Raw genomic sequence first — 14312 nt, forward strand, 5'->3', positions numbered from 1 at the left:
TGGCACAAGCAATTCGTACAGTTTAGGTGATACTTCCTTTCCTCTGGTTAAACTTAGCTTTGCTATAACCCTGAAGTAGTCATCATTTCTGTTCTTTAAAATCAGCAAACAGGTTGAGAGAGATTAAAGGTCATGCCTAAAGACCTAATTACGACAGGGGAGTGTCAACACCACATTAGTAATGTTGGTGGGAGGGGGCTGGGGTTGTGGCTCAGTGGTAGAGTGCTGGCCTAGCACATGAGGCCCTCTGCACCACTTATAAATAAATAAAATAAAGACACTGTGTCCAACTACAACTAAAAAATAAACATTTGAAAGACTGCAAGATAATACAAAACCAGATGTTATTTTTTAAAAAAAAAGTAATGTTGGTGGGAAAACGGCTTACTAGAAAAAAATGCTTTTCCCACTAACACTACTAATAGATAATAGCACTCATGTATAGCACCCACATACAAACCACCTGACAGCTATTTGCTCTTTAGGTCAAAAAGTTGTTCAAGGTAACGTACAGATGAAGAAACTGAGATTCTGAAAGTAGTCCCAGCTATTCCAGAGGCTGATCGGAGGATTACTTGAACCTGGGAGTTTGAAACCATCTTGGGCAACATAGCAGGACCCCATCTCAAAAAAGTAAATACATAAAATTTTAAAGAGTTGCTCTAAGTCAAACAACACAGCTAGGATTCAGTCTCAGCTCAACTGATCCAAAAATCTATCACTGTGGCTGCAGTACTGCCTCTTTTAAAGACTACCTGAATCACAGTGTTACTAAATCACAGTGCCATGTTACTAGATCTTCAATTAAACACCCCACAGGAACAATTGTCTGACAGGAAGTGTACCCCAAATTATAAACCAATACCCACTGACATAAACTTCAGCTGACCACTTCAAAAAGGGAAAATGTTTCAATAGGGTTAAATTCCTGGTACCATTAAAAAAAAAAAAAAGCTATTTATCATCTAGCCAGTTTATCATCTAGTACCAGTATAGCAAAACACCAGCCTACATATAATGAAGGCAGGTTGGACTCAAGGCTCTCTCTGAATCTGCTTCCTGCTTGAGTATTTTTCCCAAACATGAGCTAAGAAGACCAGCAAGACTAAAGATCAAGCTGTTTAGGCTAGCACACTTGTAACCCCAGCAACTTGGGAGGCTGAGGCAGAAGAATCACAAGTCCAAGGCCAGCCTCAGCAACTTAGCTAGGCCCTAAGCAACTTAGACCCTGTCTCACAATTTTAAAAATGGGCTGAAGAGGGTCTGGGGTTGTGGCTCAGCGGTAGAGCACACATCTAATGCATGTGAGGCACTGAATTCGATCCTCAGCACCACATATGAATAAATAAGAAATAAAGGTATTGGGTCCACCTACAACTAAAAAAAAATTTTTTTAAATGGGCCGAGGATATGGCTCAGTGGTTGAGTGCCCTTGGCTTCAATCCCCAATACCCCACCCCCACCCCAAAAAAAGAGCTCTTTTGGGTGCCTTAGTTGAAACTTGGTCATTAGGCCTTTTTTTCCTTTTGGTACTAGATGTAGTTCAGGGGCATTTTGCCACTGAACTACATCTCCAGCCCTTTTTATTTTGAGACAGGTTCTGGATAAGTTGCTTAGGGCCTTGAACTTGCAATCCTGCCCCAACCTCCTGAGTTCCTGGGATTTTTTTTATGCCTCCCTGCCAGCACATTATTGCCTTTTGAAGAGCTTCTACAGTAAGTTGAACTGTGCTCAATGCCCCAGGCCCCATTGACTGCTGAGATAAGGGTGAATCAATATAATCTCCAAGTCTGTAGGAAGGGAACTGGACTCCAAAACAGAGGAAAGTACGTAATACACAGTTAAAAATCCAGAAAGTTCCCCAAAAAAGATGTTTCAACTCTCAAATCATTATATTCTTTTATTTATAGACTCAGAGCAGGGACCCAAGCACAGCCTGGTGCTCTTGAACAGAGAATAAAGCAGCTATTGTCCATACTCAGAGGTTGCTGAGGTGCCCTCCCCCATTAGTCTGGATTAATCTATTCTGCTAGTCAACAGGAAGGACAGCAGGCTGGCAAAAGGGGCATGAAAAGAAAGTCCCCTCAGATCATGAGGGCAATGGCATCAAATCAGAGTGGAGCCGTGGGCACTTCTGCTCCCTTCTGTGCAACCATGGCCCATATCCACCATGCCATAGGCTTTCCCAAGAGCTACTTAAGTTCCCCTCTTGGAGTGCATCAGCAGATCCCGCTGCAGCCCCGCTTCCAGGCTGGGGGTCAGTCTGGCTGTGGGAGGGTCAGTCAGCAGAGTCAATTTATTAAAAACACCTCGGCCAAAGTAGTCAGCAATCACAGAGAAGCTGTCGTTGGAGCACTTGAGCTATAGGGAAAGAGAAGTAAGAATCAGAACTAAAGTGCTTGTTTCCTGAAGAGAAAAACAAAAATGAGCCCTTCAGGACTCTGGGGGCTCTGTGCTGGTGGAAGTTCCCTGTCTCACATGGCCACTCATCCCCACCTGGTGCTGGAACTGATCGTGGAGATCTCGTTTCTGTTCCTGGGCGCGGATCATATCCATGACCTTCCGGTTTTCAGGGAGGCAGGTGGGGCAGTCAGCATCACTTTCAGAGTAACTCTCAAAGCAGTGCTGATGGAAGGAATGGCCACACAGGAAGTGGACTGAGGGCAACTCCAAGGCACTGTTACAGATGCTACACTTGGTCTTCTGGAAAATCTTTGGACTATGGGCAAGGGATAACAGAAATGAGTGGCAAAGAATGAGGATAGGACCAAGCACCCCTCTGAGAGAGCAGGCAACTGGAATGGATCAGTAAAGTTCCCTATGAAGGACTATAAGCCCTGCTTGCTCTTCTTATCACTTAAAGGGAGTCAAATGAGGACAACTATCCTGGACTTGGAGGCTTAGCAAGTGCTAGTAACCCAGAGGGATAGTTTTACCGCTTTGAGTTTTCACTACTACTAAATTCCCTTTTAGGTAAACACTCAGATGTGACCCTTTCAATAAGGCCTTTCTGGCCTACCTAATCTAAAATTGTGATTTACCTACCTTTGCAAAACTAACTACGTTTGATAAAAAGCTGTAGTGGGGCTGGAGATGTAGCTCAGTGGTAGAGCTAGCATGCACAAGGTCCTGGGTTCTATCCCCAGTACTCAAATAATAAATAAATAAATACCTTGAAATATCCACTCCTGTTCCCTGCCCTTGTTAACTTTCTCTTAGAATTTACCACAATCCAACACACTAAAATAGGTTGCCTATTAAGATGCTTACTGTTTGTCTCTTCCTCTATGATGTGAGCTCTGTAAAGGCAGGCCTTCTTGTCTATGTGGGCCATAACAGGGGCTCAATAAGTATTTGTGGTATGAAGAAACTTGTCTAAAAATATTTTACATTGTTAAAGGCAGAGAAGACTTGGGAATAATGCTTACCACGAGTAATTCAAATTACCTACTTTCTGCATTCCACTGCCCCCACACACACACTGAGGATTGAACCCAGGGGTGCATAACCACTGAGCCACATCCCTCCCCAGCCCTTTTTTATGTTTTATTTAGAGGAGGGTCTTGCTGAGTTGCTTAGGGCCTTGCTAAGTTGTTGAGACTGGCTTTGAACTCATGATCCTCCTGCCTCAGCCTCCCCAGCTGCTGGGATTACAGGCATGTGCTACCATGTCCGGCACTTTCGGCATTTTCTAAAGTCAAGACTTTTACTGCAGAATGGCTTCCAACCACAAATGTGTTTAGAGAAGGTAAATCAGGCATAAACAGAAAGAAAAATACCTGCCTCAATTTAATATTAACTCCAAAGGCCAATAAATAATGATTTAAACAATAAACCATTCTTTGGAATTCCTTCATTAAAATAGATATTCAAGGGGATGTGGTGTAGCTTAATGGTAGATACAGCATATGCCTGGAATGTACAAGACCCTGGGTTTTATCTCCAGCACTGCACCAAAAAAAAAAAAAAAAAAAGATGAAAACACTCCATACAATCCTCTGTTTGGAAAAAGTACATAACACCACCCTGTGAGGTCAAGGTTATCGGTTATCCCCTATACCCGCCTCCATGTATCCAGCTGCTGGTACCTTGCCTTGAGCTCCTGGATCTCCTGGCGGATGCGGGTGGTCTCCTCTCTGTACCGCCGTACCCGCAGCTCATCCTGTGCAATCTGCTGGCTCTGTTTCTGCAGTTTTTGAACCAGGTAGTCTCTGATGACGGATAGGGTGGCTGTAGAATTGTGAGCCAGAGTCTGCACCACTGAGATTGGGGTCCAAGAGGAAACAAGACAATGAACCAACCAGTCCCCTCTGGATACAGCTGAAGGACTCATGCTACAGGGCCCCTGTCAGCTGCCTGTTGCCCACCCATCCTGTCTTCCCAAGTACCTAGAAGAGGTGGCATGAGGTTCTTGCTCTCAATATGCTTCAGCACAGCTGCCACATACTCCTTGCAGTCCTCTTCCTTGCGGGCAAAATAGCTGAGGGCCTGTTCCCACAATGAGGGGTCCTGCTCCCCATGGCGCTCACACACCGCGATCACCTGCCGGTACTGTTCATGCTGCATGTGGTAGTGCATAATTTGCTGGAACCTAGGGCAGGGGCGAGGGCACATCTCACTGTCTGTCCCTGGAAAATTACCTGGATTTTCCTTTCCCTGGGAGTCTCCAAATCTTACAGTTTCCCTTGTTCATAGAGGTAAAGGACTCCATCCTGGAAGTCATGCATCTGGCACAGGACCAGCGCCTTGTCAAAGACGTCACAGAAGCGGCCACTTTTCAGCAGGGAAATGGCCTCTGCATGAAGCTTCTCTTTGATCTAGGAAAGGAGGAGGATTGGGCTGCTGGACATGAAGGGAAAATCAAAAAGTCTCTTGAGATAGGCCAGTAGACTATCTTCTTCCCTCAGTACAGTTTCCTCTTCACTGAAAACCATTTAGCCCTAGGGCCAGGTACTTATGGCATAAGGAAAGCAGCAAAAGGCAGCCACAAGGATGGAAGAATAGAGACAGCAAGAACTATCTTGGGCATGGTGTCACACACCTGTAATCCCAACCACTTGGGAGGCTGAGGCAAGAGGATCACAAATTCAAAGCCAGCCTTAGCAACTTAGCAAGGCCCTAAGCAACTTAATGAGACTCTGTCTTAAAATAAAAAATTAAAAAGGGCTGGTGATGTGGCTCAGTGGTTAAGCACCCCTGGGTTCAATCCCCAGTACCAAAAAAAAAAAAAAAAAAAACCAACTATCTTTGTTTTTGTTTTTCAGTGCTGGGGAATCCAGGGCCTCTACCACTGAGCTATACCCGCCAGCCCAAGAACTGTCTTCTCTCTAACACCTTTGCATATGTAGCCAAGCCTCACCTGTGGATCCTTTTCATGGGCCCAGTTTTGCAGTCGTAGCTCAAGGAGGGTATCATAGATTCCCTGGGGTGAGTCTGGCTGTACTTCACTCATGTGCTCTAGAAAGGCTTTCAGCTCTCTTGGGTTGTTTGCAAAGATGGGGATGAACTCCTCAGAGTTGGCCTAGCATAGAGGGAGAGAGGGGAGTGAGTAAGTGGTCTTGGTACCCAGGAGGCCCCTAAGGTAATACCTGCTATCAAAAGTTGTTCTCCTTGAGGCTTTACCCTGCATCCTGGAGCATCCCTGTCTCCTCGGCCTTCTGGGCTTGGCCGATAGTCAGTACAAAGTCCCTTTAGCAAATGGGTTGTCTGCTCTGGTATGTGGTGCATGAGGATTTTGCCATAGCGTTTCATGTTGCTCTCTGCCTGCTCAAAAGGCAGCTTGCCGATATAGCGAAGGGCTTCCTGATAATTCTGTGAAGAAAACAGCAGACTAGTGCCCACTCCTGCCTCACCCACCAGGTTCATCATTCCAGAATGTCCTCACAAAAAGAACAGGGCTCTGCCTGAATCAAGAGCCTCACCCACCTTAATGTCCTCTAGCTGGATCTTCAAGTACCATTCATGATGTGCATGGTTCTCAGCCAGATAGAGGGCATGGGAGTAGTAGCCAGCCTGCCGGAGAACCTTGATGGCTGTCTCCACATCAAAGTGGACTTCACTCTCACTCTTTGTCTGCCAGGGAGACAGTAGGCAAAATCATTTGCACAAAGATGGCTAGGGAAGGGAGAGGAAATAGGCATCTTATGATAAGACACATTCCTCAAGTAATGAAGTCCATGCTTTGAAAACATGCTGGCCAGCCTCTCAGAATTTAATGAATGGCCAGAGGCCTTCCTTTGTCCCTACCATTAGAGGGATATCTCTGGGGACACAGGGCTTCCCTAATGCCACTTCATTGGGCTTAGATACTAAGGAAATTTTTTGCATTATAAAATAAGAAGGGATGGACTGGGGTTGTGGCTCAGTGGTAGAGTGCTTGCCTCACAAGTGGGAGGCACTGGGTTTGATTCTCAGCACCACATAAAAATAAATGAATAAAATAAAGGTCCATCAACACCTAAAAAATTATTTAAAAAAAAAATAAGAGGGGAGAAGAACAAGAACTAGCCATGAATAACTCCTCCTCTTCCCCATTTATAGAATAGAGGGTGCTGGTTCCCAGATAAGGGCAGCCCTTACCCTGTGTGCTGTTGAAAAAGAACAAGCCCTGGTAAAGGCACTTCATGCTCAGTGGGGCCCTCTAGGAATCATCCCCCCAACATCACCCGGCACCTTGATGAACTCCTCCAACTTTGAGCTGTCCTTAAGCTTGGTATAGCAGTTCAGAAGCAGGGTGGTATGGTCAGCATTGGCCAGAGATTGTCGGTGCAGGGTCTGCAGATAGGCGGTCAGGTTGTGGATGCGCTGAGCATCCAGAAACTTGCGGATCACATATGATGGCTCCAACTTTCCAATGGTTCTAGAGAGATGTGCATTGTCATCATCTGCATCAGTATACTTCTCAAAGTAATATGCATAGCAGTCACATGCAAATCTTCTTAAAATGCAAATTGTTTTAGTAGGTCTTGGGTGGGTCCTAGAATTTTGCATTTCTGACAGAGTCCTAGGTACTTGAGTACTACTAGTCAGCCGACCCGCATTAAGTAGCAAGAGGCTCCAGGGTACTGGTACTTAAATTTGGTGGACAACAGGGATTCAAGAGTGGTTGGGAATGAGGCTAGATAGTTTTTAAAAACCTTTTTTTTTTTTTAAGGGGGGTTACCAGGGATTGAACTCAGGGGCATTCAACCACTGAGCCACATCCCCAACCCTATTTTGTATTTTATTTAAAGACAGGGTCTCACCGAGTTGCTTACTGCCTTGCTTCTGCTGAAGCTGGCTTTGAACCTGTGATTCTCCTGCCTCAGCCTCCCAAGCTGCTGGGATTACAGGTGTACACCACCACACCTGGCTCCAAAACTTCTTATCAAGGCAAAAATTCCAAGAATTATTACCATGGGAAGAAGTATGGAAGCAAGAGATGAATACCTTTTTTCTTTAAAGAATCAGGTCAAAATGAATGTTATTGACAAAGGTCAACCTAAAGTTTAAAATGATAGGTAATCATCAGCTCAGCTACATGTTGGTCATATTATATTTGACCTTAAACATTCCATTTCCAATAAGATCTCTTATTCTCTCGTTTGAGGCATCAGTTTCTATAGAAAAAAACAAATAGTTCCTGGTTGAGTTCAAGCTTCTCCCCTGAGCACAGGTTTCAGATCTCTGGCTGCCTGAATCTGCATTTAGAGCTATTTGCCATATCACCACCATACTGACCGGATATATTGCTGGACGGCCCCATCATGGTTGCCCTTGCTATAGAGATGGTCTCCATACTGCATGAAGATCTGGGCCAGCCCATCACTGTCCAGATGTTGGCTCTTGGCCAGGTTAATAGCCATCTCAAATAAATTCTTCTTAAACAGCATCTAGAAGGGGAGAGAAATTATAAAATTGGTAGAAGCAGTCCTGAGAAGACACCTCAAAATGTGCCCGCAACATATAGCCAGATAGTCCTGGAGTCCTAATCTGACTAGATCCTAGATGGAGCAAGACTTTCCAGATTCTCTCAAGACCAACATCACCTCAACTGATAAGGACCTATGCAAACAAAATGAACCTTGAGAGTATGCTTAGGATCCCAAACATCACTTCCTTCCAAAGCCTCATCCCAGACCATCTACCTTTGTTTTTTCATTTGTTTGTTTTGGTACTAAGGATGGAAACTGGGTGCTCTACCACTAAGCTACATTCCCAGCACTACTTTTAAATTTTGAGACAGGGTTTCACAAAGTTTCTTAGGGTCTTATTAAGTTGTTGAGGCTGGCCTCAAACTTGCAATCCTCCTTCCTCAGACTCCTAAGATACTGCAATTAAAGGCATGTGCCACCACATCTAGCAGGCCATCCATCTTATCATAATACCCTAAGGACACCAAGCACATTTGGGACCCAAAGCAAAGAATTTTTACTATGTAGCAGCAAAAATACATTTTTCAGTAAAAATGTGTAATAATCTAGGTGGAAGTGCAATCTACACCTGGGTCCAGGTGACTTAGGAAACCTGTCCTTGCAGCTGCTTCTAAGTGCCTATGTCAACTTTGGGAACCTGGTGGCCTTGCCTCCAGTTTGGTCTGTGTGTCCTTCTCCTGCAGTGCGTGGACCCGCCCATCCCGCGTCAGCACGTACAGGGAGCCCCACTCAGCAAGCACATCCACTATATCCTCAAAGACAGCGCTATAGGCTATGAACTTGTTGCACAGGTCATAGATGTTGAGAATTTGCTTGTCGGAGCTCTGAGAGTCCCTGCTGGTAAACTCTGATCTGCATAGGAAAGAAAAAGAACCAAGTATTTGGACCACCTCTGTCTCAGCTCTCCTTTGTTTTCCTTTCCCACGACAGCTTTGGTGCTGCCCATTCTACCCAAAATAAATCACCTTTGGCTCTTCTAGCAGTTCATCCTATAATATGCAGCATGGTGCTGGTAGCTGCAGAAAGAGAACATACAATCCTGTTCTCACCCTGTACATCTTATAATTAATTCAGCCATCAGAGTAGAAAATTAAGGACATTTAGACACCTACCCATTTAAAAAATAATCATCCAGTGCATGATATATGTGAAACACTGCTTGGTTCTAAATGAAGACAAACCATCTAACAGAGTGTACTCACATCATGTAGAAGACCCCACCTCCCCCTTTTGGTAGCTCTGGAAAACAACAACAAAAACGGTGTCCTGTACTTCACAACCCTTTCAATTCCTCCACTATCCAATCCCTTATATTGACTAAAAGATAAAAAAAAAAAAAAAAAAAAAAAACAATACCAACTCAAATTCTGAAGCATTCTAGTATACCAGGGCTATGTAGCAGCAAAAATACATTTTTCAGTAAAAATGTGTAATAATCTAGGTGGAAGTACAATCTACATAAAACCAAAGTAGGGAGATTGGCAGGATCCTGGCATTAGGATTTTAAAATCAGACTAATTCTGGGGAAGAAGTCCAGCCCTCTCCTTTTCCCCTCTCCCTGGCATCCTTACTTGGGAGAAACCTTCCGGTCACGAGAGACAATGACAAGGTAGCCTCTAAACCAATGGGCAATGAGTTTATGGCCTTCAAAGGCAAAGCAGGGCCCACGTTCATCAGGCTGATATAGGTAGACACATTCATCACCAGCCACAATGAATTGCAGATCCTGAGAAGGGTCACTTAGTGCTGAGCAGCGCAGACCACAACCATGGGTGTCCAACTCCACACGAGGGTAGTCCTTTCCAGAAACTATATAGGACTGTCAGAAGAAAGGAAGGGTTAACAATCTCCCTTTAAAGGGGCAGCAACAAAGCCTTCACAAAGGTATCCCAATCTCTAGACTGACTCTCACTTCTTTTCAGCTCAGCTGAAGACTTTGCCTACCTTCTGCTTTAACTATCAACAATTTATGATTATTAATTTTTTTTTCTGGTACTGAAGATCAAACCCAAAGGCTCTCCGCCACTGAACTACATCCCCAGCCTTTTTTTCCCCCCTTCTGTACTGGGAATTAAACGTGGGGGCACTTTACCACTGAGCTACATCCCATCCTTTTTACTTTTTATATTTTTAAAGTTGTTAATGGACCTTTATTTTTATTTATTTATTTACATGCAGTACTGAGAACCGAACCCAGTTCCTCATGCATATGCTAGGCAACTGCTCTACCACTGAGCCACAACCCCAGCCTGTTTTTTTTTTTTTTTTGAGCCAGGGTCTCATTAAATTTTGAAGGCTGGCCTTGAACTTGTGAGTCTCTTGTCTCAGTCTCCTAAATGGCTGGGATTATAGGTGCTCACCTGTGGATACACATGCCTATCTGTCAGCCATCTATTAAATAAATACATAAGCAGAGATCATATTTTCTTCCTCTACATATATTATCACTACATAACCCAGGAATTATGCAAGTAAAGAGATATGTAATTATCTTTTACTGTTTTATCAAGAATATTTCTGGGAGAGTAGACCATTAAAATTAGGAGCACCAGGAACCAGAGAGGTAAGCTGCTTATCACATGTCACTTAACAAATTAGGGGGGAAAAAATCATGTCTTTTCACTATAAACCCAGGGTTCTTTTTCTAAGTCTAGCTCTTCTCAGTCTCCCAAGTGAAGAAATAAAATATTAAGCTGGGCAAATGATTCAAGAATATGTATTGAAAATAAACTTACTCAGTCCTTGCCCTAGCTTCTGAGCAATGGAGAAACCTTTGTTGCCTGCCCCGATAACCGTGGCTTTGGTCATACCTGGACATTCTCTGTTGTTACAACAAACAAGTGAGTGGTCTTTCCTGCTTGGCGAAAGGCCAGTCCAGTAACAGGATAGTTGCCTTTGTGCAAAATCTGAGTCTTGCTATGTCGGTCCCGAGTGATGTCACCTTTGTTCAATGTAACACTGCCATCTGTGAATCCTGTAGGAGAGCAGGAAACAGCACTTCAGTGAGGCTGAAAAGATCAGGGAAAATGATCTTTTGAGGCACTTATTAGAAACAAACTTTCTCATACCCAACTTGCCTAATGGTTAACCTGAATGTTGGTACTCACTGACTCATTTTCTCTTTTGGGGGGTACCAGGGATTGAACTCAGGGGCACTTGACCACTGAGCCACATCCCTAGTCCTATTTTGTATTTTGTTAGAGACAGGGTCTCACTGAGTTGCTTAGTGCCTCGCCAAATTGCTGAGGCTGGCTTTGAACTCGCAATCCTCCTGCCTCCACCTCCCAAACCACTGGGATTACAAGTGCGCCACCACACCTGGCCTCACCGACTCATTTTCAAAGAAAAAAATTAAACCGCTTCCCATTCCAAATCTCAATATCTCAAAGGCCTCAGTTTGGTATGAAATAATCCCATTTAAACAATAAACATCATCTGTGGAAACAACTCTGAAGAAAATCTATAAAGAATCTGAAAGTGTTAGCTTTGCCTTCTTTCTGCTTACCAATGGCCATAAAGTTGAGATTTTCATGGACAGTCAAACAGGACACAACAGTTGGCTCTGTTCCTGGGATTGCAGGGAAGATTCGGGTGCATAGTGGATTGCCACCATCTCTCTTCTCCAAGTTCCAGATCTTTACCTGTGGACAGACCTCAGAAGTATGAATGCTAGTCTCCCTCCAGCAAAACAAACAAACAAACAAAAATTCCTGGATCTTCTTGTTCCCATTCTGAGACTCACCAGGGGGTTGATTCCCTCTTCATCCTCACCAACAGATGCTAGAATATTGTGCTGCTTCAATTGGTACAGGTGTGTTACCCGTAGTTTATAGGCCTGGAAACCTGTAAGCTGTAGGGAACGTGGCAAGAACCATATTTGGCCTTCCATATGTGCAGTGTAGTCAAGGAGCCGCCTTTCCAAGGAAAGATACAGTGGCCCCCCTTGTCTAGTTTTGCATTAGTTACTGTGGTGCAATGAGAAATTAAGTATTTTGAGAAATCACATTCATACAACTTTTCTTACAATATATTGCTATGTTTTATTAGTTATGGTTACTAATCTCTCTTTTTTTGGGGGGGTGGTACTGGGGATTGAACTCAGGGGCCCTCAACCACTGAGCCACATCCCCAGCCTATTTTGTATTTTATTTAGAGACGGGGTCTAAGTTGCTTTGCACCTCACCGATACTGAGGCTAGCTTTGAACTTATGATCCTCCTGACTCAGCCTCCCGAGCCACGGGGATTATAGGCATGAGCCACAATGCCTGGCATGATTGCTAATCTCTTACTGTGCCCAATTTACAAATTAAACTTCATCATAGGCATGTATGCACAGATATTCCCCCAATTTTTCATTTACAAGGGCATTGAATGTGATATACAGTCAGAAGAAATTTTACTTCGAATTTTTTTTTTTTTTTAACCAAGGATTAAACCCAGGGGTGCTTCACTACTAAGCCACATCCCCAACCCTTTTTATTTTTGAGACAGGGTCTTGCTAAATTGCTGAGGCTGGCTTTGAATTGGCCATCCTCCTGCCTCAGCCTCCCAAGCTATTGGGTTAGAGGCATGTGCCATTAGGCCCAACTGTACTTAGAATTTTAATCTTTTCATGGACTAATGATATCAATATGATACTGTTAGTCACAGGATCACAGGGATGAACTGATAAGTACTGTGTGGATGAACTATAATAATCTGTGGCTTAGGTGTGTTAAACATATTTCCTACTTAAAATACTATCAACTTAAGGAGAACTCCATCATAAGTTGAGGAACATCTGGATAGGAAAAAACATAGTACCTATGGGGTTTGGCACTATTCAGAGCTTCGGGCATCCACTAGAGGTCTACTGTACTTATTTTTAGATGGGAACCCACACAACAACATGAACATACATCTTCAAAATTTTCAAATGTTTTCCCACTTGTCACTTAAAGAACAAAGCAAGAAACTCTGGTCTCATTTACTGCTTCCTCCACAATATTAGTCAGGGAAGATGACACCTTACATTTTCATCTTTTTTTTTTAATTTTTGTTTTTTAGTTGTAGATAGACACAATACCTTTATTTTATTTATTTATTTTTATGTGGTGCCGGATATCGAACCCAGTGCCTCACGCACGCTAGGCAAACGCTCTACCATTGAGCCACAACCCCGGCCTACATTTTCATCTCTGAAAAGCAACTTGCAACCATTTTGAGGGACTGATCTTAAAATAACCTTGCCAAATTGGCATTCACACCCCTTTACAGATAAGGAAACTGAAGCCCAGAGAGGTTAAATAAATGACTTGCCCAGTACTGCTCGATTGACAAGTTAGAAAATGGACTTCCTTCCTTCTTCCCTCAGACCACAGAAGAGGTCTGGGCAGCCATCTAATGGGAAGTGGAACCAAGCACGAACCACTCTGACAGATTCTATACCAGCTGGATCTCTTCGGGGATCCGGGAAGGGAAGAGAGCTCGAGAGGAAGGATATCTCCAAAGACCAAGCTCCCTCTGCCTGAGTCGCAGACAGTGATTCCAGGGGGGAGGCAAAGGAACTTGGAAACAGTAGATCCAGAGGCAGGCGCGGTTCCGGGAGCGGCCCCATCATTGCCCAGCGGCTCCTTCACCAGTTCCTTGTCGAAAAAAACGAAGCGCCGCCACTGCAGGTAAGCCGCCATCTTGGCCGAGAGCCCCCGCCTCCAGAAGCTATGTCTTGTGACCGGTACCAGCTGGTCATGTGACCCGCACCAGCTGGTCATGTGACCCGCGGCTTCCGGCAGCTTCAGCTCCTCGGAGTCTGGAGGACAGCCTCCGGCTGCTGGGAGAGTGGGTGGGCCGCTTGGTGCGCAGGTTGCGAGTTTGCCCGATTTTATGACTGCGCTAGTTGAAAATTTTAAGAGCTGAACCCTTCGCATTATTTATTTATTTATTGGTTGATGGATGGATGGATGGATGCTGGGGAATCAATCCAGAGGCGCTTAACCGCTGAGCCACACCCCAGCCTTTTTTGGGGGGTGGGGGGGACAGGATCTCGCTAAGTTGTTAAGGGTCTCCATACATTGAGGCCAGCCTTAAATTTGCGATCCTCCTGCCTCAGCCTCTCCAGTGGCAGGGATTACAGGCGTGCGCCAACGCACCGGCCCTTTCACTTTTTTTGAGCATCAGTTTCCTGCTCCACAAAATGCTCCTGCGCTCAGGAATTTAAAAAAAAAATGTCATGCCTAAGTGAATTATGCTTTTGACTTCGCAGGATTATTTTAGGGTACAATGAAGCAACGTATGGGAAACCAGTTTTTCAGCTGTAAGAAAGAAGAAATAGAAGTTTATATCGGCCACCAAACACACATTGCAAACCATAGTCAGTATCTTCTTTTTGTGTATCCCTGTCAGAGCATGTGGCACCTAAT

General features: G+C 44.3%; 1 protein-coding gene across 1 annotated transcript; it reads right to left on the minus strand.

Annotated features, from left to right (window-relative positions):
* Window positions 1-1887: 1887 nt before the first annotated feature.
* VPS11 (VPS11 core subunit of CORVET and HOPS complexes) lies at window positions 1888-13618 on the minus strand. The gene is made up of 16 exons (XM_081271183.1): window positions 13393-13618; window positions 11656-11800; window positions 11419-11554; window positions 10724-10887; window positions 9485-9732; window positions 8564-8765; window positions 7720-7871; window positions 6673-6859; window positions 5926-6072; window positions 5623-5811; window positions 5360-5521; window positions 4678-4817; window positions 4389-4591; window positions 4089-4260; window positions 2497-2719; window positions 1888-2361 (listed from the first exon to the last, which is right to left on the minus strand). Exons 1-16 carry the CDS (start codon window positions 13581-13583, stop codon window positions 2197-2199), a joined length of 2826 nt encoding a protein of 941 aa, XP_081127309.1. The 5' UTR covers window positions 13584-13618; the 3' UTR covers window positions 1888-2196.
* Between the last annotated feature and the right edge of the window lie 694 nt (window positions 13619-14312).

This window comes from Spermophilus citellus (genome assembly GCF_964194105.1).
Source record: "Spermophilus citellus genome assembly, chromosome: 2".
NCBI classification, from domain to species: Eukaryota; Metazoa; Chordata; class Mammalia; order Rodentia; family Sciuridae; genus Spermophilus; species Spermophilus citellus.

What these genes read in the sequence shown, in the direction of transcription:
- VPS11 (XM_081271183.1), bottom strand. Translation starts at nt 13,583, where the DNA reads ATGGCGGCTTACCTGCAGTGGCGGCGCTTCGTTTTTTTCGACAAGGAA. An exon ending in AAGAGGGAATCAACCCCCTG is followed by an intron (nt 11,555 to 11,655) that starts GTGAGTCTCAGA and finishes GTCTGTCCACAG; the next exon opens with GTAAAGATCTGGAACTTGGA. An exon ending in GACCGGAAGGTTTCTCCCAA is followed by an intron (nt 8,766 to 9,484) that starts GTAAGGATGCCA and finishes TTTCCTATGCAG; the next exon opens with ATCAGAGTTTACCAGCAGGG.